Source organism: Bos mutus, chromosome 2, assembly GCF_027580195.1.
Source record: "Bos mutus isolate GX-2022 chromosome 2, NWIPB_WYAK_1.1, whole genome shotgun sequence".
In the NCBI taxonomy this organism is placed as follows: Eukaryota; Metazoa; Chordata; class Mammalia; order Artiodactyla; family Bovidae; genus Bos; species Bos mutus.
The window spans coordinates 9,474,871-9,501,861 of NC_091618.1; the positions used below are offsets into that span (position 1 = coordinate 9,474,871).

General features: G+C 57.1%; 1 protein-coding gene across 4 annotated transcripts in view; it reads left to right on the top strand.

Annotated features, from left to right (window-relative positions):
• Positions 1 to 1,741: 1,741 nt before the first annotated feature.
• Positions 1,742 to 26,991, top strand: part of RPS6KA1 (ribosomal protein S6 kinase A1) — a 37,941-nt gene continuing 12,691 nt past the window's right edge. The window contains exons 1-14 of one of the 4 annotated variants that reach the window (XM_070383297.1): positions 1,742 to 1,965; positions 8,084 to 8,128; positions 16,529 to 16,645; positions 16,921 to 17,002; positions 18,838 to 18,918; positions 19,101 to 19,180; positions 20,811 to 20,917; positions 21,888 to 21,925; positions 22,264 to 22,406; positions 22,822 to 22,892; positions 23,206 to 23,294; positions 24,257 to 24,321; positions 24,583 to 24,685; positions 26,076 to 26,206. In XM_070383297.1, coding sequence (XP_070239398.1) covers positions 1,903 to 1,965; positions 8,084 to 8,128; positions 16,529 to 16,645; positions 16,921 to 17,002; positions 18,838 to 18,918; positions 19,101 to 19,180; positions 20,811 to 20,917; positions 21,888 to 21,925; positions 22,264 to 22,406; positions 22,822 to 22,892; positions 23,206 to 23,294; positions 24,257 to 24,321; positions 24,583 to 24,685; positions 26,076 to 26,206 — 1,215 coding nt within the window. In that variant the 5' untranslated portion in view covers positions 1,742 to 1,902. Of the gene's footprint in view, positions 1,966 to 8,083; positions 8,129 to 13,603; positions 13,747 to 15,512; positions 15,679 to 16,528; positions 16,646 to 16,920; positions 17,003 to 18,837; positions 18,919 to 19,100; positions 19,181 to 20,810; positions 20,918 to 21,887; positions 21,926 to 22,263; positions 22,407 to 22,821; positions 22,893 to 23,205; positions 23,295 to 24,256; positions 24,322 to 24,582; positions 24,686 to 26,075; positions 26,207 to 26,991 lie in introns of those variants that run through there. The other 3 variants (XM_070383303.1, XM_014478245.2, XM_005895881.3) reach the window with 3 other exon arrangements.

Consider the following 26,991-nt stretch of genomic DNA (forward strand, 5'->3'; position numbering starts at 1 on the left):
CAGGGAAGTAACCAAGTGAGTGAACAAGAGAATGAACTCTGGGCCCAGACTAGCAGGGTTGTCTTTCAGCTCTGCCATTTTCTAGCTGTGTAACCTTGGAGGGACCCAACAAATGAAATGCTTAACTTCTCTGTTCTCAATTTCATCATCTGTATATTGCAGTAATAACAGCACCTACTTTATAAAGATGTCGTGAGGATTAAATGCATTTACAGGTAAAGTGTTTAGAACAGTACCTGGTCCACAGTAAGTGCTGTACTAATGTTAGCTGTGATTATTTATCTGATCACACCAGACCAAATGTAAACTCCATAAGAACATGGATTTTCTTTTGTTCATTGCTAGGAGTGGGGCTGGTTTACAGTACATGCTCAAGAAGAGGGCCTGGCATGTAATATATACCCATAAATGTTTATTGAATTAAATCTAGTCCTCAGGATATACCGGAAAGATTGGAATCATGATTCCCTTTTTACAGATAAGGAAACAGGTTTAGGGACCCGAAAGGAGTTTCCCAACATTAAGTAGGTAGCAAGGACGGGATTCCAACCCAGATTTGTTAGGTTCCAAAGTCTTTTCCACTCAAAACTCAATTCACTTCAACAGTTGAGGTGCTACCCTTGGAAAATAAAGAAATAACGGGAGCATGTGGATTCAGGAGAAACCTTCATTGACTTTTTTTAAGGTCCTATAATCTGTTCCCGACCTGCTGTGTGACCTTGGGTAAGTCACCCCATCTTTCTGAAGCTGTTTTATGATGTGTAAACCAGGAGGTCATAAGTTGGTGAAGCCTGATCAGAAGAAAGCTTCTGATAAACAATCCTGCCTTAGAATAGCTTTGCAAATGGCCATTCTTCCCCCTCCATGAAACCCACAAGCCCATCTCTACACTCTTCCAGGTGTGAATCTCACCACACCTGGACTCTTAACACTGCTTTAGATGGAGGCTGAGTCTCTCCAGGGGGGATCCCTCTCCCTGGCCTCTTACTACAAGTGCAGCCCACGTGTCGGTGGATCCTGGGAGCCTCCCCAGAGGGGGCACAAAACCCAATCAGCCCAGAGCCAGGTCTCCAGCTGGAGAGATTCTGGAGAGACTTGGCTTGAAAAGAGCAAAGCACGCATATTAAGACATCAGTCTGGAGGTACTGTGAGCCCTGATGGTGGCGAAAGAAGATCCGTACCCTGCCCGGAGCTGGGGCGCAGGGGATCCCAGTGTCGGTTTGGGGTGGGGGGTGGGTGGGATGCGGGGAGTGTCCTAGGGCCTCGCAACGAGGGGAGTAGGGCTCAGGCTCCTTTCCTTTTCCAGCTTCTCCCTGGGTCAGGCCTAGGACATTCGGTGTGACTGGGAGTGGGGCGACGGGGGGGGGGGAGCGGTTGAGGGGAGATAGGGGAGGTAAAGGGAATAAGGGGGTACAGGCCCTCTGGAGAGAGAGGGGGCATCTGGGAAGCTATTCCAAATGAGCTGAGTGTGGGGAGACCGGTGGCCCTGACGAGGTTTGGGCCCCGGGGACCGGGCTTGGGAGGGAGGAGCCAGGAGGGCCTCTCCTGGGCGGAGCGGAGCGTGGGCCGGGGGCTCACGGTGGAGGCGGGGCCCTCACTCCCCGCGTGGCGGAGGCGGGGGTCCTCCCTGGGAATGCCGCGCCGCGGGGGCCGGGGCGGGGCTACACTGGCCCCGCCCCCTCGCGCAGGTAGCCAATGGGCGCGGCGGCGCCGGGTGACGGAGGGAGCCGAAGTGCTAGTGCCGCGGCGGCGGCGGCGGCGGCGGCGGACGGCCCAGCCAGAGCAAGAGGGTCTCGGCGGGGAGGAAGGGGACGCTGGGGACGCTGAGCGTGGGACCTCAGAACCCAGGAGGCGGCGCGGCTCGGGCCGCCGGTGGAGCACGGGCGGCCCGGCTGCGGCGCGATGCCGCTCGCCCAGCTCAAGGAGCCCTGGCCGCTCATGGAGCTGGTGCCGCTGGACCCGGAGGTGAGTGAGCTGGGCGGGGGACGGGCGCCGGCGGCCGGCAAGCCCGAGTCCCCACAGGGGCGGGGCGGCCCGCGGCGCCGCTGTAGCCTGGCGGGCGCCCGCGAGGACGCGAGTGCCCTCCGGTCTCCAGCCTCGTCTCCGGCTCCACCCCCTAATGCTCCGGGTGTGTGTGCGCGAGGGACCGCTCTGCCAAGCCCCGAGGAAGCCCCTTACCCCGGAGAGCGAATCCCGTGCTGCGCTTAGATCTGACCCCCGCCTCACCCCACACATACCTGGGACCTGTACCCGGAGCCGTCGGAGGTTCCTTCATTAGGGCAGACGGACCAGGGCTGGGATGCCAGATGTCTTGGATTCCACAAGAGACGAGGGTCATGGGACCCCCCCACCCCACCCCCTGCCAACTTCTTGATGTCTCACAGCGGCCCTACCCCAAGAGCTCCCAGCATCTCCGCTGCTGACCTTAGAAGGATTTCCTTCTTGATCGTCGCAGTTGTGGAATTTGGGGTGACTCTGCCCGTCTGGGGCTGAAACCCTTGGTTTTCTTTGCTCCAGGCTAGGGTCAGAGGACGCCTGTGTCACCTCTCCCAGGCTCGGGAGAAGAGAATGGGGAACCTTAGACCTTTGAGAAAATTATTCCTGGAGATGAGGAGGTCCTTGGTTCCTGCCGCCTCCCATGGGATGGGTTGGGCCTCTAGGGAATTTGGCCTTTGCCTGCCTAGCTTCTCCCAGAAGCAGCTCTTGCCTTCTGAGGATACTGTGGTTTAGGCCCTAACCTTGCAGAAGGCTCGCTCTTCCTGTGCCCACCAGGGTCAACGTCAAGCCCTTGAACGGGCAAATGGACAAAACTTTCCCCTCAGCCTCATTATGGGAAGGACAGTAGGTGATACTGCCTTTCCAGGGGGATGTGAGGATATGAGGGAGACGATGGAAACCTCAGAGAGCCTGAGACACAAAGTGATTTTCTTCTGGCTGGGGCTCGGATCCCTCCCCACTTAGATCCCCTCCTCTGCCCTCTCTTACCTGGGGCAACCACCAAGCGCCCTGCCCCTCAGGGCCGCTGGTTGGGAGCTGAGTGAGGATCCTGGGTCCCCAGCACCCGGAGTGTGCTGCCCCTTTAAAGGGATGGTCACCGCTGACACTGGCTATTGGAGGGTGGGCGCGGCAAGATTAGGTAACCAACCTGAAGGCGCAATTTGGAGTAAATTGCTCTGGGATCCCTGCCATGGGGTTTTTACGGGCCCTGCACAGCTCAAAAGTTCTCCCGCTGACTCACCCTCTGAACTGAGGAACACGGCCCTCTGCAGCCCCTATCCACGGGCTGCCCACCCTCTAGAACTAGGGCACAAGGGGTTAGGGGTGGTGCTCAGAGGTAAATTCCTTTGTCCTGGCACACCCTTGAGACCTAGGCCTCCCTAGAGGAAGGTGGACTGGGAGAGGCCAGGGAGGGACTTACCGTGGGTTATATTAGTTGGGAAGGCAGACACCCAGAAACTTGATTCCCAGTCCAGGGCACTGCTTCCTGCTTCTCTTTGGGAAATCCTGAGGCAGGGACCAGGTTTAAACAGGAAACTCAACTCAGTTTTAGTCCTACTGCACCTGAACTTTGAGAGGAAAAAAGACGGCTTATTTCCCTGGTTTAGGGGGGCTGTGATTTCTACAGGAGCTTCACCTCGGATTCGCTGTGTGACCCTCAGTCAGTCCATAGCCTCTCTGGACCTCTGTTTCTCCACTGGCCAGGGTTGGGTTCTGGCCTCTGCTTTCTGGGCCTGAGAGGGTGCAGAGCCCTAAGGAGTGCTGCCCATTTTCCTCCTCCCCACTCCATGGAAGTGCCAGGCGACTCGGTGTTATTGTTTGGGTAACAGGAGGCATGGGGCAGCCAGGGCACGGGTTGGGCGCAGGTTCTTACTGGAGAACAGGGCCTCGCTGTTCTCAGCCCAGGTGACATGTAAGTGATACAGCACCCTGACCTGCAGGTACAGGCTCCTGGCCGGGAGGGAGGCAGGCCGAGGGGCTGGCAGGGCATTTGGCAGAGGCCTGGGATCTGCTCTCCCTGTGACGCTGCCGAGAATGGGCTGCTCGGAGGCAGGGCCTTGTCTGGGGTGTGGCCCAGGTGGAGCCACCCCACTGGAAGTGTGGGTGAGGATTCTGCCGGGGCCTCCCCCTGGCCCTGCTGGGCTCAGTAACCGTGGCCGCAGGCCCGGCCTCGCTGTGCAGAGCTTTGCTCTGTGCCGTCCACCCCACTCCGCCAGTGTGGCCTTATTAAAGTCAAATAATTCTCCAAACAGCTTCTCAGGGCAGAGAGTATTACCCCTGTCATATGGAATAACTGAACTCAGTGGGACCTGGCCTGTGAATTAATGTCAGAGTCAGAATTAGAATCCAGATCTCTCACTGTCTTCTACCCAGTAGGCGGAGGCTTAAAGACAGGCAAGAGCTGGGGTCAAGCCGGCCAGGTGGAAGGTACTCCAGGAGAGGCTCCGGATGTTGGCAGACTCTCCTGTCCAGCCTTGGCTGAGGGCTAGTAGTGCCAGCCAGCCCTGGCACCTGGCCCCCAGCTTCCAGCAGTGGGCAGGGTTGCCAGTGCTGGGCTCTGAACCCAACTCCTGGGGCTGCTTCCTGCCTATGGGGCACGTGCTGTCTTTGTCCATCTGCTGCCCGGCTTCTCCAGACACTGCCCTGGATGCTTCTCTTCCCAAGACAGAGCGGCTTGGGTGGGAAGGAAGGATGCTTATTGGAACCCATCTTGACCTTTGGGGAGGGGGCACAATGGCCTGGAGGCCCTCGGTTGCTGTGCCCATGAGTATTGCTCTCTGAGGAAGCGGGAGGAGAGTGAGTCTCCATCCTCTAAGGGGCCAGAGGCCTTTCCTGTACCAGACTCGTAGACAAGGTCTTTCATTCAGTTTTCTGCAAGGTCAGTATCATTGTCCTTATTCATTCATTCAGCAAGTATTTATTGAGCACTTACAATGTGACAAGTACTTCTCCAACCAGCAGGGTGCCCCTGTGAACAAGACAGACCTGCCCTCCTAGTACAGGTGAGGAAGCCGAGGCTCAGAGAAGTAATGAGACAGACACATTCAGAGTGAGTGGCTGGCAGAGCCAGCATTAGGGGCTCTGTCTTTGTGGCTGCAGACCTGTGTTCTTTCCACCCTCTGTGCAACAGTCAGTCCGGAAGGGCAGATGCGCCCTGTCTTCCCAGGACCCCGGCTTTCAAGGGGAAGGCCACCTGTGGTCCTCTTTGCACTCCTAGTGCTTTCTCCGGGGCCGCCCATTCCCCGCTAGAGACCTTGTGCATCAGCTCTTACAGGCCTGGGCGTTGCGTGAAGATGGTACCCAAGCCAGACCCCGGGACTGGAGGCAGCCAAACAGGCTCCCTGAATCCTCCAAGATACTGCTCTGTAAGCGCCCACCTCTGGATTCACCCACCACCTCCTCCTCTCTCTCACTGGGGATTCATGTGACTCTGGGTCATAGCCCCATGTGTCACCTGCTAACAGGCTGCAGTTAAGTCACTCAGCTCTTCTGAGCCTCATCTGAAAAATGGGAGGAATAGAACCTACTCTGGCCTCCTTGCTCGCTTTGCTGGTTTGAGGTTTCATTTGACAGGCTATGTGCCAGACCCTGAGCTGGGTGCCAAGGAGACAGTACTGGACAAGCCGTGGCTCCTCCCTGAGTTAATCTGAGGTTTGCTCGGTGCTGTGAGGCCCAGAGGAGGGAGGAAGGGACTTGAGGCTGTATGGACAGAGGAGAAGACATTTAACTGAGTCCTCCAAGAAGATCAGGAGTGTACTGAAGTGACTGGGCAGGAAAGATTTTCTTGGTAGAAGGAGCCACCATGCAAATGCTTGGGGACAAGCTGATCTGTTCAGGGTCTCAGCTTGTTCAGTTTAGCTCCAAAATAGGGATAGTAATAATGGTGATTGTTTGTGGACCAGTTATATGCCAGCTGTACTTTTTTTTTTTAATATTTATTTAGCTGTGCCGGATCTTAGTTGTAGCACTTGGGATCTTTAGTTGTGGCATGTGGGATCTGACCAGGGATCAAACCTGGGCCCCCTGCTTTGGGAGTGTAGAGTCTTGGCCCACTGGACCACCAGGGAAGTCCCTGGATGTATGTATTTTATAGGCACTATTTTGCCTGCTTCTTAAAGCTACCCAGTGAGGTACTTTACTTTTATCCCCATTTCACAGATGGGGAAACTGAAGCTTTGAGAAATGCAGTAACCTCAGAGTTATGCAGGTGATAACCCACAAGGTCAGATTCCAGAACCCACATTAATCACCTGTGGGAGCTGGAGATGATGGCTTTGAATGCCATACCAAGGAGCTGGGACTTTATCCCACAGGCAGTGGGAAGCCATGGAAGAGTTTGAGGCCTGGTACCTAGAAAGTTCTCAGTAAGGAGTGAGTGACCAGGGGAGTCTTACTCAAGTGTGATGATTGCAGTTGAGTTTTAGGAAGGGTGAGGGCTTAGAATGGGGGAGGCTGGCATGTAGGCCCTTGTTACCATCCGGGGTTATGTCAGGAGTCTGCAATGCTGGGTGAAGTAGAACTCTGTCTACGAAGGCCTCACGCCTCCTCCTCCCCTCAGGCCTGGTTCCGCCCAGTCCTGCTTCCCAAGCTCCTGAGAGAGAACACGTATGATGGGGCCTCAGAACACTGGCCCCTGGGGAGGATTAGGGGCATTAAGGGGGTTCAAGGGGCAGGATGTCCAGGGACTGGCGGGGAGGGAGTGCTGCTCCAGGAGCAGGAAGATTATATAATGGGGAAAGCACAGCTGTGCCCGCTGCTGCCAACAAGACTGCAGCTGCCCTGTGGACTTGGCCTCTGGCTCCAAAGTCCTGGGTCTTCCTGGTCTCTCCACACTCTTGCTGTGCATGAGGGCTGGGGACTGCTCCTTTTAGCTTCCCAGCGCCCGGATGGGGTAGGTTACTCACCTCATATCACACAGGAAAGGGGTGGTATACCCAGGGTGGACAGCACCCAGCGGAGGGCAAAGTCTGGGGTCTGGAGGACTGCACAGGGGCCAGCTGCCATGCCTGCCTCTCTGTTGCCCTGGCTGGGCACTGGAGCCGGCTCCTCTTCCTCAGTCCTCTTGAGCACCTCCTGGTGTCAGAGACCGGATTTTGAATCCCCACTGAGCAGTGGTATGGCCTTAGGTGCCATCACTAGGCCCCTCTGCACCTCAGTTTCTTTCTCTGCCAAATGGGACCCAGGCCTACCTCCCAGGTCAGGAGGGTTTAATGGTGCCCCAGGTGTGAGGCACCAAACTCAGTGCTGGCGTGCAGCAGGGGCTCGGAAGAGAGCAGCTGTTAGCACCAAAGCCTCATCTCTGCCTCCCAGGATTCCCCATTTATTAGGAGGGGCTCCCAGGTGGCACTAGTGGTAAAGAACCTGCCTGTCAACGCAGGAGACCTAAGAGACGTGGGTTCGATCCCTGGGTGGGGAAGATTCCCTGGAGAAGGGAACAGCAACCCACTCCAATACTCTTGTCTGGAGAATCCCATGGACAGAGGAGCCTGGCAGGCTACAGTCCATGGGGTCGCGAAGAGTCGGAGACAATTGAAGTGACTTAGCACGCACGGCCCATGAGTCAGTAGTCCCTGCTTTGTGATAAGTGGTAAAATGAAGGTTCATAGGGAGTAGCAGTGATTCTGCAAGAATGGAGAGGGGTCCCAGAGCAGGCAGGGCCAGGGCATTTCTGGGCTGGGCACTCTCCCAGACTTTGTGTCCTTCAGCCCTTGCATCAACTCTGGGAGGTGGATGTAAATACCCATGTTACAGATTGGGAAACTGAGGCCTCTTGAGTTGGTTAGTTGGCACACACCCACAGTCCTTTCCTTCTCACTGGGGGAGGTGGCATTTGAGCCAGACCTTCAAAGATGAGATGTTTTCTAGGCAGAGAACATGGGAGGGGTGCCCAAAGCAGGCTGCCTGAGTTGGGGCGATTGCAGGAGGCTTGAGGCCTGTGCCCTCCCAGAACTCCCGCCCCCGCCTCCAGGGCCCCTCTAGCCACTGGGAGCAGCCAGGGGCTGGGGCGCCCCATAGGGTCTGTCTTTGCTTTGTGCCACTCTGGTAAGTTCTGACAGTGTTCCCCACTCTCTCCTCTCTTTTCCAGAATGGTCAAGCCTCAGGGGAGGAAGCTGGGCTTCAGCCATCCAAGGTAAGGGCAAGGCCCTAGCACCGGAGCTAGGGATCGTCAGGGGTGGAGTGACTTTGCCTGGAGTGGACGAGGAGGGAGGCACTGACCTTGTCCCGCCCAGGTGTGAGGCCCCCTGGGGCAGGCAGACAGCTCAGCCTGCCTTCTCTGAAAGTGAAAGTGAAAGTCACTCAGTCATGTCCCACTCTTTGCAACCCCGTGGACTATTCAGTCCATGGGATTCTCCAGGCCAGAATACTAGAGTGGGTAGCCGTTCCCTTCTCCAAGGGATCTTCCCAACCCAGGGATCGAACGCTGCATTGAAGGTGGATTCTTTACCTACTGAGCCACCAGGGAAGCCCAAGTCCTTCTCTGGTGCCACCAAATGCTCGAGGCAACCCCATATGTCAGGATTACTCACTTCAGCCTTCCAGTTCTTCAGGTGAGTGGACTATGGCCCAGACAGGGTCAGAAGCCAGGCTAGAACTCAGGTTTACCTGTCACCGAGACCAGGACGCTTCCTCTGTTTATTTGCTCATGGTGGCTTGGCTGACTGTATTAAGAGGGTGAAGGGCTGATGGGAGAGGCTCAAGTCCACTGGTTCTGATGAGGGCATGGCACCTGGCGCTGGAGGGAGGGAACCTGGTGGCCTCCAATCAAACCAAGGCCCAGTGCCTGGCACGTGGCACACAGGCTGTTTCTCAGGGCTCCCTGCTCCCAGCCCCAGGCCGGCTCCCTGGGCTCTGAGCTCTCTGGTCCCTTGGGCTCTCCCTTCAGCCCCCCAGGGCCTGTTGCTGGTTTTGAGTGTCAACAGCACTGCGAGGCTGGGGGACAGTCTGGCCTGGGCTTTCTCATCACCATGCTGGGAATGACCTCACCCAGTTCTCAAGGTGCTGTGAGGTCGCAGAGCTGCTGGCTGGGGAGGGGCTGTGGAAGCCGCCAGGCAGGACAGGGCGTGAGTTCTGGCGGTAGAGCTGACCTGAGTTCTAGTCCTGCCTCCACCATTGCCATTTGACCTGAAGCTTCTCCCTTCTGAGTCTGGTTTCCTCAGCAGTAAAATGGGAATAATGGTACCTGCCTCCTGCCTCTCAGAAGTGACTTGAAGGGCAAATGGAAGAGCACACAGTAGCTTTAGCCCTGGCAGCCGAGTGCCTGGCCGTGTTGCTCAGCTCCGCTGCCTGTTAGTGGCCGCGCCCTTCTGGCCTGGGTCTGCCTAGGTGTCAGACCATAAGCCCGACCTTTGAGATGGACCGAGGGCTGGTCCTGATGTTTGTCTTGACTCAGCCTCCTAAGATAAGGGAGCCGAGTTTCCTGGGGCAGGGCAGGCCAACAGAAGTAGGCTCCCACCCCCTCCTCTTTTGTTACTATGGCAACCTTGGGTCATCAAAGGCCAGGCCGAGTCATGTGGACTGGGCCCCTTGACTTGTCTCAGCCCCATGTCTCAGCCTCATGTGGGAGAATCTCTTCCCACCAAGTAGCTGCCCCTGGTTGCCTTGTAATGAAGGGACTGTAGGTCTCCAGTGAAGATCCAGATGTTCAGATCTTGGGGCTGTAGTTCTAGGGGTTGCAGAGGTGCCTGCAGCTTTGAGGGAACTGGTGGTGAGTGCAGCTTCTCACCTCAGAGCTAGAGGGGCTGGTTAAGAGAAGACAAGCACTTACCTAGGTGGACAACCTACATTTGATCCCAAGTCTGTGACTCCTTCCTGCTTCTGGAACAGCAGATCCTGGGGTGGGAAGGGAGACGAGGCTGGACATGGATGGGGCAGAGAGAGCCTTGAATGCCATGTTAAGAGAGAGAAAGTGCCATACCAGGAGCTTTGCATTTGGTTCTCATAACATCCTCAGAGGTAGAAACTGTTACTCTCCCCATTTTACAGATGAGAAAGTTGAGGCCCAAGGCCAGATCGCTAGTGGGCAATGAAGTCAGGTCTTGCTTGACCACAGAACCCACATTCCTCCCAGCCCAGGAAACACACTGAGTGCTGAAGAGGAGGAGCACTGCGTCCCTGTGAGCTCAGTTTCCATCATTACTTGGCACCTGCTCATTCACCTCTGTTGCTGCAGAATCTTGTAGCATTCCCAGTGCCCACTTTTGGGCTCAACACACCAGGGGGCGCTCAGCCTGTGGTCAGAACCTCATCACTTTGTGCAGTGGAAGGAGCTGGTTTTATCTTTTGCATCATCACATGTTCATGGCACTGGGAACCCCAAAATGAAGTCAACACCCCACCTTTAGGGAGTTCTCAGCATTGGGGAAGGGTGGTGATGAGAAAGCTGTGTGGTGGATGCAGTGATGGGGAGGAACAGGCTGTGGGCACATAGAACCTCCATTCAGTGCCAGGCCTGACAGTGGGCAGTGAAATATACCACCTGCCTACCTGCCTCTCTGGGGCATGATGAGATGAGCACGTCCCAGGGAACCCAGTAGCATCCACTCTCAAGGTTGATGGTGGACCAGATGGACGGGCACTGCTGTGTGTGGCAGAAGAGGAAACGTGGGCTGTGGGGCACCAGGTCACCTTCCCCACAGAGCTGGCATTTGCCTGGGCCTCGAAAGCCGGGATTTGGGCAGCTGGAGAGAGAAGTGGCCCTTCCAGGGGGAGGAGAGGCCTGACTTGGAGGAGAGGCAGGCTCTCTTGAGTTCAAAATCCTGCGCCTCTTTCTTATTTGCCAGCTGACCTTGGGCGAGTTGTTTTACCCCTCGGAGGCTCCGATGCCTCTTCTGTAAAAGGAGACTAGAGTCCACCCATCAGGGCCACCCAGAAGGAAGGAACGTGATGTGCATAAATTGGAGCATCCAGCAGTGTTTGAGACATCATATTGGTGTTTAATGCTTGTTTATTTGATCCGTTTCAGGCAGAAGAAGGGATTGGGGTTTTAGCAGCTGTAGAGAGGACTGCAGTCTAGGATGAGAGCTCCCCGTGTGCACCTGGTCCTTTAGGCATGCTGGGGCTCCATTCACCCTCCCTCCCTTCCTGGGGGTGGATTGGGCACCCCAGGCCCCCTCCCTGGCTATCTCCGGAGCTGGACCCCTTGGAAGCGCCTGCAGGTCTATTTTGAGAGCTGAGCGTCTCCCCCCCTCCCCTCCTCTCTTCCTGTTTATGAAACCCTGATCCCTCCCGGATCCCTCATGCTCCCCTGGCTGGAGCTCAGGCAGGATGTGATTGTGGACTTCGGGGAGCCTTGGGAGTCTCAGGTGTTCGGGGGGGAATTTCCCTGGGACTGGCCGGGGAAGGCTCCCCAACCCTCCACCCTCTCAACACCTGAGACCCGTGGACTCTTGTCCCTTCAGCCTGCCCAGAGGAGACCCTGCAGCAGTAAGAAAGCCCTTGACGTTCAGGGAGTTCTGTTTACCACATCCCTTTATCTCTGTGGCCCATTTTTGCTTCTTGAAACAACCTCTTGAGGGTGCGAACATTTTACAGAAGAAGCTGAGGCTTAGATAGGGAGAAAGGGTTGCACGGGAACAAATGAGTAGACGGGTCTTAGTTTCCCACCCTGCCCTCCTGGCCTCAGGCCTCTTTTCCGTGCTGGTCTCTTTACACGGAGTGTCTTTTTTCCACCTCTCTGCTTGGCCAGCTCCTATTGATCTTCAGGGTCCAGCTAGACTGTCGCATCTTCCCAGATCTTACCCCGGGCAGAGAGTGAGACGCTATGGGCACCTCCAGCACTTGGCCTGCACTGTTGCACGCCACACTTCCGTTTCGTTATTGTGTATTTGGGGGAGCTGCCTGAGGACAAGGCTGGAGGCTTCCTTAACACGTGCGCCTCCTAGTGTCTGGCTCCTGGCCTGGGAACACATAGCCGGGGGCCCGTAGCGGTGAGTAACGTCCAGAGGGGAGGCAGGCTGGTGGGCCTCGCAAGGAGGGTGATGATGAAATTTTTCAGCCTGTAGGCTTCGATTTTGCCCCAAGCTCTCCGCCTTTCTAGCCATGTGGCCTTGGGAAAGTCACTTTCTGTCTGAGTCTGGTTTCCTCTTCTCTGGAATGGGATGACAGCACTTCCCTTGGAGTAGGACATCTGAGCCTGGCAGAATCCACACCAATAAAAGCTGAAGGAAAGAATGGCTTCCTGCAATAAATGCTCAGTTAAGAGGCACAGTTCTCATTGTCACTGCATGCCAGTCCTGGCCTCGGGCCCAAGGCCAGCTCGCCTATCAAGGAGGCCTGGAAACTGTGGACCCACTGCCCAGAGGCATGTTGGGAGAGGCGTCTGGGGATGTTTGCCCCATGAGAGGGGGCACCCCTGGGAGGCCCTGCAGATGCTGCCATCTGGGGGAGGGGCTGTTGATGTCCGTTAGGGCCAGAGATCAGCAGGTGGGCTTGGGCTGCAGCTGCTGGAGGGAGGCCCAGGTTGGGGACCCTACAGGCCAGGGATCAGGCAGGGAGTGTGGTAACGGGGGGCAGAGGCGGGTGGCGCTCTGGGCTTCTCTCCAGCTGCCTTGTGGGAGGAAGTAAATAAGAGGAAGTATCTATGGGGGGAACGGGGCCACGACCAGGGGGTGGGGTCTGGCGCTGTCCTCCCCACTGCTGCCACCAGAGGCTCCCAGGCCCTGCACGCACCCCTCCAGAGCAGACAGTTTGGAGACAGCGTCCCCCCTATTGCCCCTTCTTATACCCTGCCAGCCACGGAGAGCCTTCTTTGCTTCTGAAGGGTACACGGGTAGTGAGGAGTCGGGGCGGGGGCGTAGCTGGTACTGGACTAGAGAGCTTTGGGGCTCTCAGGGCAACCCCAGACCCCAGGTCCTCCAGGAGAAGCTGGAGTACAACGAGAGGCCTCAGTCTAAGGAAGTATCTTGCCCAACAGCCAGCAGGCCCTCCTCAGACTGCTGTCAGGGGCTCTGTGGGGACTGGAAGGGGAAGTTCTGTGTCCGTGGGGGCGTTTCCACATAGGGCATGTCTGTGGAAATGGTTTCCGATCAGCGGACTCTGTGCATCTGTGTGTGTCAGTTCCTGTGAGGGTACTGGGTGAGTGATGTGGTGAGGCCATGTGGCAAAGGGCCGGGCCTGGTCCCCCCTGCCCCACGGCTACCTGTGAGGTCCATGCCTTCTGCACCGTCCCCCCCCACCGCCCCCACCTCAGGGCCCTGGGCGGATAGGCTTCTTCAGGGCAGCGCTGAGTGCGGTCGTGCCTGCTCTGTGGGCTGCCATTTTGGGTGGGCCCAGCCATGGGAAGGTCACCACAGGGGGAGGAACGCCCGTGCTCTGGGTCAGACTGTCAGAGGTGGTGGCCCTGCTGCCTTTTGCCCCCCATTCTCTCCTGGAGGTGTTTGCAAGTAAAGGGTGTCCCCTGTGTGGCTGCCGCCTCTACTTGTGACTTCTGTCTGTGTCCAGCTCTTCTTTCCTTAGGATCAGAGAAGACGAGGAGAAAGGTCTCTCTGCATCCACCCTGGAGTTGTGGGCTTGGGGTCTACGGTGTCCCCTCCTCCGCAGGGGAGCCTTACCCATGTTCTGTCCCTCCTCCCGGCAGAGGGGGAAGTGAGAAGGAGCGGGTCAGGGACCCTGCCTTCTGGGCCAGGAAAGTTGCAAAAGCAGAAGTGAGGGGAGTAGCCAGGCTCTCTGGCCATAGACGTGGGACCCACCATGCAGACCCCAGCAGATTTCCCCAGGGCTGAGAGAGACTCACGCCCCTGCCCCAGAAAGGTGAGCAGAGGCTTGGCCAGCCTCCAGCGGTGTCTGTCACCAAGACTCTGCGCCAGGAATGGGTTTGGGGGTGGCTCTGTGCCCTGGGGTTTCCGGGTGACTACCTCTGTCCCCAGGGACGGTTCTCAGTCAGAGGCAGACCGAGCGGTGGAGACTCAGACCTCAGGATGGGGCAGGTCGATGTTGCTGTGTGGTCTTTGCCCTCCCCAGCCCCTCTCTCAGCCAGGTTTTCTGCCTGTCCCACGTACTGGGTTCCTCTCAGGGGCCTGATTGACCTGCAGTTTTTCGTGACTGCAGCTTCTGTGGCTGTTCAGGCTCCCTCAAGGGAGGCGTCTCTGAGGGTCGACATCTAGAGGCAGAAGTCCCCAGACTCTCCCTGGTACTAAGGGAGGGGCCGGGCTTGGCTCGGCAGGGCATCGCTCTGGCTGACTTGCCCGCCCTCCCTTTCCTGGCCCCTGAGGCCTGCTGACCCCCGGCCAGGCAGGGCCCAGGGAGAGGACTTGGGTTTGAGCAGGCTCTGCCACCAGTTCACTTTGAGCCTGGGTGAGTCGCTGTCCGGTGAAGCTCAGTTTCTGGTTCCTGAAGTGGGGCATGACAGCTTTGGGATATCTGTCTGGGTCAGGGTCAGAGTCATCAGATTACACTCAGCAGACATCCGTCTCCGTCTAGTGACTTGATCCTGGGCCCCTCTCAGGCCCTGGCATAGGACGGAAAGCCCAAAGAAATGGAATTCCTCAGAGATGAGTCGGCCACAAGTACCAGACTGCTCTCTCTCAAGTGCTGGGGTTTTGCAGATGATGTTCCCCCAGGTGGACCAGCAGGAACCCAGAGCTCTTGCCCTTAAGTCCAGGGTCTGACTCTGTGGGTGCCTGTGTGTCTATGTGCCCTGGGTATCTGTCAGCCTCCTTGGGCCTCACTGACGCTGGCTGCCTCTGACTGCTGCCCACTTGCTTCTGCTGTTGGGTTCCTGTCTGTCTCCACTCCATGAATGCCTGTCTTTACCTGTTGGGTCCATGTCACATAGCTGGGTGCCTGTTGGGTCGTGTCCCTTCTGTCTCTGCCTGTTGAGTACATTCCCCATCTGTCTCCACCTGTTGGATGCAAGCCCCCATCTGCCTCTGCCTGTTGGATCCCCATCTGTCTCTGCCTGTTGGGTACATGTTACCATCTATCTTTGCCTGTTGGAATGTGTGCCTCCCATCTGCCTCTCCATGGTAGATATGAGTCCTTGTCCACTTCTGCCTGTTGGGTATGAGTCCCTTCCTGCCTCCTCCGTATGTTGGGTACATGTTCCCATCTGTCTCTGCCCATCGGATGTGTATTCTTCCCACCTCCTTCCTGTTGGGTGCATGGCCCTGTGCATCCCAGCCTGCTGGGCACGGGGACTCTCCTACCCATCTGTTGGATGTGCGCCTTCATCTGTCTTCACCTGTAGGGAGCCTGCCTCTGCCTGTTGGGTGTCCCTCCTCATCTGCCTGAACATGTCTGGTCCCTGTGTCTGCCTGTTGGGCACCTGTCTCCTCCTCAGCAGCTGGCTTGGCATATGGGGCTTTCCCTCTGCAGGCCCACAGGGAGGATGGGGAGGAGGGCCAGAGGGCAGCCCTCCGGCGATGGGGAGGGTGGGGGAGAGAGAGGAAGGGAGGTGGTAAGGGAGCTGGGAAACCACAGGCCCTGAGTGATTGGCGGCCCTGGGCTGGCCCAGCCCCCGCCTTCACCCTGCACATCCGCCTTGGGCCTGGCCACCTCCGCAGCAGCCCCGGACGCTGCCTGCTCCTGCCATGGTGCCTCGGCCCAGCCGGGCGCATGGAGCAGGATCCCAAGCCGCCCCGTCTGCGGCTCTGGGCCCTGCTCCCCTGGCTGCCCAGGAAGCAGCGGCCCAGGATCAGCCAGACCTCCCTGCCTGCCCCTGGCCCTGGCCCCAGGCAGGACTCGGTGAGTGTGCCCAGCTGTCTGGGCCTGGCCTGACGGTGGCCCCTGGAACAGGTGCCCTGGTAACCAGTTTGGAAACAGCTGGCTCTGGGTTCTCCTTGCCCATGTCTGACCCTCCTGGGTGACTAGACCCTGTCCAGCCTTGCTTCCTGGGAGAGTGAGGAGGCACTTCCGGGCTCCAGGGTGGCATCAACAGATTGGAGGGAGAGCAGAGGGGTTCTAGAACATCTGGGACCTGGCAGGAGTTTCTAGGAGACTTGTGTGAAGGAAGTGTCAGAGGGTGGTGCAGAGAGTCCCAGTCTTACTCCCTCAACCTCAGGCTGACACTTACTGGGATGCTAGGGGGAGTCTGAAGTGGCAACTTTGTGTTCTTGTGTATCTTAGCCTTGTCCTTCTACCAGAGAGAGCCCATCTTCCATCTTGGCCAGAAACAAAACCCAGCTGTGCCTTCCCAGTACATGAGCAAACTCGACTTCCTATTGTGGCAAAACCAAAACCTTTGTAGCTGCGGGAGGGGAGCCTCCAGGGAGGACTTGGGGCAGGTCTGTAGGCCTCAGCCAGAGCCTGGCATTGGCTCAGCCCGGCCATGCCTGGGCACCCCTCTGGGCCTGACCAGGCTGGAGCAGCAGGAACGATACGAGCTCGCCTGACCCGGCTCCTTGGTGGTTTGGCCCTCCCTGGGTTTTGATATGCATGAATTGGGAGGCCTTGTCTTCCAGGATAGCTGGCTGGTTGGGCCTGCAGGACCCTGTCTGCTGAGATCTGGCGGGAGTAGGATCTCAGGATGGGGGGCCGTGCCCTGTGCTGACCTGGATGGGACCCACCATGCTCACCAGCTCTGTTCTTCCATCAGGATGAGGGCGTTCTCAAGGAGATCTCCATTACACACCATGTCAAGGCTGGCTCGGAGAAGGCCGACCCATCCCATTTTGAGCTCCTCAAGGTCCTGGGCCAAGGATCCTTTGGCAAAGTGAGTCCCGAGCCCACAGCTGGGAGGGCAGCACTGGTCATGTCACAGTGGGGGTGGGAGGACCGCCTTGGAGCTCAAAGGATCAGAGCGCAAGGGTTGATGGGTCTGAGGGGAGGAGGAGAGAGGTCACTGTGGTACCCAGGGGCAACACAAGGGCAAGCTGGTGCTTAGGGAAGCTGGAGGTCAGCCTGGGGCATGAGAGCTGGCAGGGTCAGCCCCCTGCCTATCTTCTCTTCTGCTTCCCCCTCACCACCCCCACCCCGATGCCGTCTAAGGTCTTCCTGGTACGAAAGGTCACCCGACCTGACAGTGGACACTTGTACGCCATGAAGGTACTAAAGAAGGCAACGCTGAAAGGTGAGTGGGGGGTGCCTCCCCGCAGAGCCTCAGGCTGGGCAGAGATAGAGGGCAGATGACACCCAGCTCTTAGGGGCCTAGGGTCTGATGGGAAAGACAGCAATCTCACCAGGAATACCCGGTCTGAAGATACAGAAACAGGCCTATTCTCAGCCCCTCCTTCTCTCCCACTGCCCCAATGGCAAAGACAGGATCCATTCAGAAGAAAAGACTTCGGGAACTAACCCCTTCCCACCCCCCTAAGCCAAGTGCCAGTGTCTGTAGCTGAAGGGCGTCTGGCAGGAGGCAGGGGTGAGTGCAGTGTGTTGCGGGGGCGGGCGGGGCAAGGGCTTCAGATATCAGGCATCAGCTTGGTTAGGCCGAGGCATTCTGTTAGCAGAATTGCTTCATGATGCTTGAAGAGTCTGAGGGAGACCTCTCAGAGTTGGGGAGAGCATGAGAGGAGAGGAGGGAACCCAGGGAACGAGGCAGTTGGGCGGGTTGGAGAGGGTGAGTCAAGGCAGGGCCCCAGAGATGGATGGAGAGGTTCAGAAAGGAGCTGAGCCCACGTCTAGAATTCCCAGACTTACAGAGGGTGTGAGGGTGGTTGCGAGTGGGCTTTGGACTGGACAGTGACTCCTTGGTCAGCCTGGGGACCAGGCTGGTCCTGCTGACCAGGAGGAGTGGGCCCTGGCTAGGATGGTGGGGGCAGAATAGGAGGTACTGGCCTTGGTTTCCTGTGGCCACAGTGGGCTGGCTGTGGGGTGACAGCTGTGGTGCTCTAAGACCAGCCTGGTAGGAATGGGAATCCTTCCCCAGGAAGGATGATGGAAGGAGAAAGATGCTGTGAAGGGCTCCCAGGCTGGGACAGGGGAGGGGGTGCGGGACCCCACAGACTGGTGCAGTTGGTGCTGGGACCCAGGAGAATCTGGGTTTCAGCCTCACAGGGGAGAGGCTCCCATGGGAGTAGCCAGGTAAGCTGTGCCTTTAGAGGGTGAGTTAGGCCTTCTCTCCAGACTGAAAACATAGAGGAAAGACACCCCAGGAGGGAGGAACTATGCCTGAACAGAAATGTAGAGTCATTTGATAGTTTGAAAATGCTAGATGTATTTGGGAAGCAGTGATGAGGGTAGTTAATTCAGCATGGTCCCAGCCTTGTCGGGTGAGTGAAGCAAGAAAATTAGAGGGTGAAAGGTGCTCTGAAGGGGGACATAGAGCACTACAAGAGTCCAGAGGGCTCCAGCTCAGCCTGGCAGGTTAAGGAAAGTTTCCTGGAGGAGAGAATGCCTGAACTGAGTCAGAGGAGAACTGGCTGACGATCAGAACGGCCTAGGGACTTTTATTCTTAAAAAAAAAAGGGTGAGGTGCCTGCTCAGACCTATGAGTCTGAAATTCATGCCCAGGGAGTCTACCCTCAGCTATAATCAGGGACTTTTTTCTTGCTTTTTTTGGCCACACCGCATGGCATGTGGAACTTCCCCAACCAGGGATCGAACCCACGCCCGCTCTAGTGGAAGTGCAGAGTCTTAACCACCGGACCACCAGGGAAGTCTGGGAATTGGAGATTTTTATGCCAGACGGAGAAGGGGCTGATGAAGGCATCCCAGGGGGAGCCACAGGGGCAGAGGCTGGGGGCACACAAGGAACAGGTTGCTTAGGCTGGCTGGATTGAATGGCCCCTCGGGACACAGCTAGCGACAGGGCTAGAGAGATGGGCAGGGCACCAAGGGCCAGTCTTGGGCACTGCCGAGAGACATGAGGAACAAGTAGAAAAGAGAGTCCTTCTTAGCCAAGGCTGGGGGCGGTGCTGTGCTGGGCGGCCAGACCTTTGGTAAGCCTCTTCTTCCTTTGACCAGTGCGTGACCGCGTTCGGACCAAAATGGAGAGAGACATCCTGGCTGACGTAAACCACCCGTTTGTGGTGAAGCTGCACTACGGTAAGACCACAGACCCTCCCTGACCTCCCACCCCACCTGCCGGCCTTTGCCCTTGTCGGGGGGCTGTTGCCTCCCCTATATACTGCCCCATTTGCCGCCTGGCAGACCAAGGGAGCTGAGGGGCAGAGGGACAAGGCCCAGGGCGCAGCTGGCTCCCCCATGGCCTTTTCCCGTCTCCCCAGCCTTCCAGACTGAGGGCAAGCTCTACCTTATCCTGGACTTCCTGCGCGGCGGGGACCTCTTCACCCGGCTCTCTAAAGAGGTGAGCTGACGCCTGGGACACCCAGACACCCCACTGCCAGGGCCCCGGATGGAGCTGGTGCGAAAGTGAGGCCTCCACCTGGGACTCGCCAGGCCTGCCCAGCATTCCCTGACCCACCCTGGGACAGAGCCCGTTCCCTCGCTGAAATTCTGAGAGTTCCCTGAGATGGGTGAGGAGAATCAGGCCCAGGATGTGATCCTGCCCTGATTCCAGGAACCCAAGAGTGGCTCTCACCTCTTCACCTCCTTGCTTCTTCTTTTTTTTTTTTTTTAAGATTTATTTATTTGAGAGTTTTTATTTATTTTTTGGCTGTGGTGGGTCTTTATTACTGCATGCAGGCTTTCCCTAGTTGCAGCATGTGGGGGCTGTGACTCATTGCAGTGCTTGGGTTTCTCATTGCAGTGGCTTCTCTCATGGTGGAGCATGGGCTCTGGGGTGAATTGGCCTCAGGAGTTGTAGCTTGTGGCCTCTAGAGCTTGGCCTTAGCAGTTGCGGTGCACAGATTTAGTTGCTCCAAGACATGTGGGATCTTCCCAGACCAGGGATCAAATCCGTGCCCCTAACATCACAAGGTGGATTCTTAACCACTGGGCCACCAGGGAAACCCCTTCACTTCCATTTTTTTCAGGGCTTCCCTGGGCAGGGTTATGAGGATTCGGAGAAGCTCAAATCCACCTGGAAAGCTGGATTCTTTAGGATTATGTGCTGTTAACCAAAAGGCTTTTGAACTCACATATAAGAATTTGAGCCAGATATAAAAATGGGACCAGTAATACAAATTAAATTTTAGAAGAGAACCAAAGTTTTTAAATGTTTAAAATGCTGTTTGAATGATCAAATAGATAATACATGACTGAGAAGAAAAATATCCATTGAGAAGTCTTCCTTCCACCCCAGCCCTCTCGACTCCCTCCTCTAGGTAAACATTTTTCTTATCTAAATTTCCCATGTTTCTTTGGGAAAAAAATACAAACCAATTCAACGTATGATCTGAATCCTGACCCCTACTTTCTTACATACAAAACACCATTCTACATATACTGTACTTTGCTTTCTTCATGACAGTGTGTTTTGGGGTAACTTGGCACTTATACCTTGGAGATGGATCTGTAGCCATCCGTCATATGGAGGGATCCTTGTTCTAGTTTATGGCTGCATTGTTGTTCAGTTGCCAAGTCGTGGCTGACTCTTTTGCAACCCCATGGACTGTAGCCTGCCAGCATCCTCTGTCCATGGGAGTTTCCAGGCAAGAATACTGGAATGGGTTGCCATGCCCTCCTCCAGGGGATCTTCCCGACCCAGATCTTGAACCCGTGTCTCCTGCTTGGCAGGCAGACTCTTCATCACTGAACCACCTAGGAACCCCTCATGGCTGGCAGAGCACTCCGTGATGTGGGAAGGAGACAGTTTAGTTTACTGCTTGACCCTTGGGCTGTCTCCAGCCTTTCCCTACTTGCCTTTCAACGCTACCATGAGTGACTTGGATATTAGTCACTTTATTCTTTAAACCCCTTCATAAAGAGAAGGGGGTATGGAATCTCTGAGGGGGACGGGGAAGCTGCTGAGTGCCCAGTGCCCCAGCTCCTGAGAAAGGGGCGATCCCGGCTGAAGTCCCTCCCGCCCGTTGCAGGTTATGTTCACGGAGGAGGATGTGAAGTTTTACCTGGCCGAGCTGGCTTTGGGCCTGGATCACCTGCACAGTCTAGGCATCATTTACAGAGACCTGAAGCCTGAGAAGTGAGTGAAGGCCCAGCTCTGCCCAGCTCCCTAGGGTGTGCAGAGGCAGGCCCCAGGGGCCTCTTCTAGAGCAGAGCCAGTCTGAGGGGGTGGGGTGACTCCCCCTGAGAAAGTCCCCCTCTCTTGGGTTGCCCCAAGAACTGGCGGGTGGAGCAGAGTGGTGGCAGCAGTAGGCTCGCCTGGGGGCTGCCTCATCACTAGGGCTGCCATCACCAAGCACCAGGTACCTCTGTGCCTGGGCGTTGCCTACCTTTTTTGCTAATCCAGTGTGACATCTGAGATGCCACTATTAAAGGTCCTTCCTTGATATGACCCTCTGTAGAATCTTCCTTAACATCTAAATATCCTCAAGTGGTTACTTGGGAGCCCGGGGCAGGTGCTTACGTGGAGTGGGATGTAGCTTTCGAGTAAGGCAGAAAGTGAAAAGTGAAAGTGTTAAGTCACTCAGTCATGTCCAACTCTTGGCAACCACTTGGACTGTAGCCCACCAGATTCTTCTGTCCGTGGAATTCTCCAGGCAAGATCACTGGAGTAGGTAGCCATTCCTTTTTCCAGGGGATGTTCCTGACCCAGGGATCAAACCTGGGTCTCCTGCATTGCAGGCAGATTCTTTACCATCTGAGCCACCAGGGAAGCCCAGAGTCAGGCAGACCTAAATTCAAATCTAATCTCTGCCACCTCCTAACTCTCTGACTGGGGGAGTTATTTAACCTCCCTGGGCCTTAACTTCCCCATCATTAAAACGGGGCCATGTGAGTACCTACCTCACACAGTCGTTTCAAGAATTAGCAGAAAGGTAGGCAACACACCTGTGCAGCACCCCCAGTCCCTGCGCCACCCACCCATTCATCAGCCGGACCTGGTGGACCAGCTTCCCTGGGCTGAGCCCAGCCCCTACAGACCCATGGCGTCACCTGACCCCACCAAAGGCCCACGACTGAGGGGCCCTGAACCCTTCTCTCCATTGCAGCATCCTTCTGGATGAGGAAGGCCACATCAAACTCACTGGTGAGTGGAGGGCGCCTGCCCCTCCGGTTTCAGGGGAGGGCGGGGTGGGCTCTAGAGGGACCTGGGCTGAGTGCTAGGGTATCCGCTTGTCCTGAGAGGCTGTGCCAGGCACTTAGAAGTGGTCAAAAGTCCAGGCCTGGCATGACGTGGGTTTGCATCCCAGGTCCCCACTGTGTAATGCTGAGCAGACCATCTCACCCCCTGGGCCTCAGCTTCCTCCTGAGTACCATGGCGGTGATGCCCTCAGGCCTCTGGGCAGGAGGGCATGGGTGTGCAGGGGTGGCAGCGAGGAAGGTAGGGGGTCCTGAAGGTGTGTCCACTTGCGCTCCTTGTCACAGACTTCGGTTTGAGCAAGGAGGCCATCGACCATGAGAAGAAGGCCTATTCCTTCTGCGGGACAGTGGAGTACATGGCCCCTGAGGTTGTCAACCGCCAGGGCCATACCCACAGTGCAGACTGGTGGTCCTATGGGGTGCTGATGGTGAGTGCCCAGGCAGGGGTAAAGCATCCAGCAACCAGCCCAGGCATTGGGCCTCAGTTTCCCCATCTGTGGGGCATGGGGGCAAGGGAGGGTGGTTTCTGGTCTCTAAGGCTCTTCTCTTGTCCTCTCATAGCTAAGCTGGCCTCACACTCCTCCGAGCTGCAGTTTCCTTCCTTGGAAGGATTCCGGGCTTGGCCCCACCTGGGGTGCCCCCCGCCCCATACTGGGCCTCTCCCCAACCTCAGGCCCCTAGTTCTGCTCCTGGTGGTCTGATTGATGGAGAGGGGAGGGACACACACAGTTCTTGATCCAGGTGGACCTCCTGGGCAGGGGGCTGAGTGGCTGGCCCGGGTGGGAGGAGGTGGGGGGCCTGAGGGGCGGGAGCAGAGCCTGAACGGACCCTTGTTCCCTGCAGTTTGAGATGTTGACGGGCTCCCTGCCCTTCCAGGGGAAGGACCGGAAGGAGACTATGACCCTGATTCTGAAGTAAGCCCCAGCCTCTCTCTGACACCTCCAGGTGTCTCCTTTCTTGGCCTCGTTTGGGGGCCAGAGTATCACCCCACACCTATCCTCAGATTCTCCAAGAACAAGACACTCCGCTGGTTCGAGTGCTATGCTTTTGCTAGGGCTCCCTTTTCACCCACGGGGCCTGTGGGTGGAGAATCCTGAGTCTCTGGGAGGGAAGTTAGTGGACGGCTTGTCTGGACTGAGCTGGAAATGAGATGTGGACAGAGGCGGGAGGTGAGATGGGGCCTCCGGGGCGGGGCTCAACCCTGACGAGACCCGGGGGCCATTGCAGGGCAAAGCTGGGCATGCCCCAGTTTCTAAGCACGGAAGCCCAGAGCCTCCTGCGGGCCCTGTTCAAGCGGAATCCTGCCAACCGGCTCGGTAAGTGGCCCCAGCCCAGGGGAGGGGAGCGGGTACAGCTGTGACCTAGGCCACGGGGCCACATCTGGGGCTGAAAGGGGCCGTTGTCCTTTGTGTGGGCAGACAATGCCGGCGGCCACCCTGCCTTCTGGCCCCATGTGTGGAGTGTGGGGCGGGGGGGTGACCTGTGTCTGGGGGAAAGCAGGAACTGAGTCATCTCCACTCCCCCTGGGGATGAGGACAGAGGCCGGCACGGCTCCTCCGCCAAGGCTGCTGGCTCAGGAGAAGGGGCACGAGTTCGGGCGCCAGGGGCTCGGGACCCCACTGCTGGCACGCGGTGGTCCCTCCACAGATACTGTGGTCGGATGAGTGCTGTTTGTGAGCAGAGTGACCCAAAGCAGTTGACGTCTTCCCCGAGAGCCCGAGGTCCTTGTCTCCACCAGGGACAATGATCTCGAGCTTCGTGGATTAAATGAAGTCACATGAACGTGCCTGTAGTAGCTGATCAGTATGTGTTGGCTCCTTGGCTCCCGGGTTCACCTGGACCTTGACCAGCTTCGTAAGGTCCCATCCAGGTGTCTGGGCTTGAAAGGAGGGAGAGCCTGTCTGGTGGCTGACAAGGGCGATGGGCTAAGAGCAGCAGAGATGAGGCCTAAGTTGGTGCGGAGCTGGGGGAGGTGGGGACCCCCTGCAAATCTCAGGACAGGTTTGACCTGTCCTGACTTTGGCCTTTGACAAGTTGTCTAGCTTCTCTTCTCTGGACCCTCCTTCTCCCATCAGTACATGGGAGCCCAATCATCAAGAGGCTCCAGAAAGTGGAAAATGCTGAGTGGTCTGTAGGCCTCGGGGTGATAGCTGGACTTGGGGTGGTGTGAGCCCAGCCTCTGGTCCCAGACCCCAGTGAGGCGCGGCCACTCGGAGGACAGGGCGGCTGTCTGGGGTCGGAAGGCCCTGGGGCAGGCCCCTCATCTGGGCTCTTGCAGGCTCCGGCCCTGATGGGGCAGAGGAAATCAAGCGGCATGTCTTCTACTCCACCATTGACTGGAATGTGAGTGAGTCTATCCACCCTGGGGCCCCAGGCAGGGCTTCGGCTGTGGTGGGAGGGGGCCTCTGCTGACTCGAGCCTCCGATGTGAAGCAGAGGTGACAGCGTGGCCTTGGGGGCACGGGCCGGCCTCCCGAGGGCGAGCAGTTATGCCCTGTCTGCATAGCCTGTGCTCCGTCCAGGCCATTAACTCCTCCTCCTGCATGGGGCTGCTGATGGGCTGTGGGGGTGCCAAGGTAACCAGGGCGCCCACTCCACCTTGCAGAAGCTGTACCGGCGTGAGATCAAGCCACCCTTCAAGCCGGCCGTGGCGCAACCCGATGACACCTTCTACTTTGACACTGAGTTCACGTCCCGCACACCCAAGGGTGCGTCCCTCGTCTGACTTTGTCCTGGGCTTTCCCTTCCCCAGGAGGGAAGTGGGGAGTCGGGGCCTCTTTGGGGCACAGGGGCCCTGAGGGCTGAGGCAGGCCCAGGTGTGTGGGCAGACAGGCGGGGAGTCTCTGACTCTTTGTCCCCGTCTCATTCAGCCTGGCTGTCCCACTCTGGGGCTCTATGGGCTTCTTTGTGCCTGGGCAAGGGGGTGGGAGTGAGTGGGTGAGTGGGCCACAATAGAAAAGTCAGGACCCTTGGCCCCGGGCACCTTCAGCCCACTGGAAAGACCAGACACATCAGGCTCCCACTCACGTCAGGGGTGAAGAATCTGACCTGGCAAATGCGCGAGGTGCACGGTCTGGCAGAGCAGGGGTGACGGTGCCCAGAGGTCAGGGGCTAGCGTGGGAATCGGCTTTGGCTGCTCTGACAACTGGGCTTCGGTGACGCATCTGGAACACGGACTTAGCCACAGACCCACTCAGTCCATGGGATTACAGATAGAAGCCAAGGAGGGGGCTTCTGAGAGGGAACTTGGTAAATCCTAATGTTTTGGCCGCATACTGGGGAGGAGTGTTCTGAAAGGCCTCCTAGAGGGACAGGTTTTAGCAGAGGGGTGCTTGTACGTCTCTGATGTCGGGGAACTTGTCACTTCCCCGAGCAGCCCGTCGCATCTTTATTTATCTGACAAGTATGTACCAGGTCCGTTAGTGTGCCAGCCATGCGGGGACTGACGGTGCACAGGACAGACCCAGGCCCTGCCTTCATATGGCTCAGGCTGCAGTGGGAGAGACACAAAGTCAGCTCTGGGCAGCTCGGCAAGTGCAGCTTAGCAGGGGCAACGGGCTGGAGGAGCAGTGTGAGGCCAGGTTTCTCAGAGGACAGTGTGTGAACTGAGCCTCAAAGGATGGACAAGGAATGGTTGTCTAGTTAGCAGGAACAGCATGTACAATGGCTTAGAGTCTCCTCTAAGGATCTGAGAAGCTGGGCGTGGCTGAGCTGTGGAGTGGGGCGAAAGGAGGCTAAGATCACAAGCATCTCATTGCCTGGGCTATCCCAAGGGCAGAGAAAGGGTACAAACAGGGCACAGACTTGTGATCGGAACCCTCCATCTGGCTGCTGCAGAGAAGATGGACCTAAAGGGGCAGACCAGACACAAGGAGGCCTCCAGGAAGGGATAAAGTGACCTGGCCTGGGCGGGTGGTGGATGTGAGGGTTTTTGCTGTTTCTTGCATGACAGGGCTGGACTGGTCTGAACACACATGGGCAGGCGGGCTAAAACCAGAGATGAGAGGTCCTGCCCAGGCTCCCGTCCCGGCCAGCTTTCTGGGCTACCTCGGGTCAAGGGTGCCTCCTCTGGTTCACACCCCCCTCCTGCCTCTGCAGACTCCCCAGGAATCCCCCCCAGTGCCGGTGCCCATCAGCTGTTCCGCGGCTTCAGTTTCGTGGCCACCGGCCTAATGGAGGACGACGGCAAGCCTCGGGCCACACAGGCGCCCCTGCACGCGGTGGTACAGGTGAGGGGCGGGAGAAACTTCTCAGCTGTCCCTTTCTTCTTGGAAGCCGCGAGGTGGAAGAGCTGAGAACACAGGCACTGAACGCGGACAGACTTGGGTTCAGACCCTGCTGCCACCGGGGAGCCCACTGCGCCGCAACCTCCTTGAGCCTCAGTTTCCCCACTTGTAAAACAGGGAAGGCAGCGTGCTTATGAGTTTCTTTTTTTTTTTTTTAGTACCTTGAAACTTTATTTTAAAAATATTCTGAAATTTGAATTTTTCAAGAATCACCATCTGCTTTCCTTTCACACACGCTTGGTCCTAATAAGTCTCGTGTGCGTGTGTGTTCAGTTGCTTAGTCTTGTCTGACTCTCTGAGACCCCATGGACTGTAGCCTGCCAGGCTGCTCTGTCCATGGACACTTCCAGGCAAGAATACTGGAGTAGGTAGCCCTTCCCTTCTCCAGGTTATGAGTTTCTTGACACAGAGCCAGAATGTTGGAGGGCCGGACACACCCAGGTTGGTGGCGCTGGGTGGTGGCTGGCCCTGACAGGTTGGGCGGGCACTTGGATCTCTTCCCACTGTCTCCCACTTGCCTACTCTCCGAACTCCGTGGGAAATTTAGAGTTGAGAGGCAAGAATGGAGACTTTGGAGCTCACTGCCTGGGTCAGAGCTTCCAAGGTCAGGGATTGTGGAGGGGACACTTCCTCGTGCCTCAGTTTCCTCATCTGTAAATGGGGGTGAGGATAGAACCTTTCCCCGAGGGTTGTTTCAAGGATTATGTGAGTTACATAACACAAAGTTA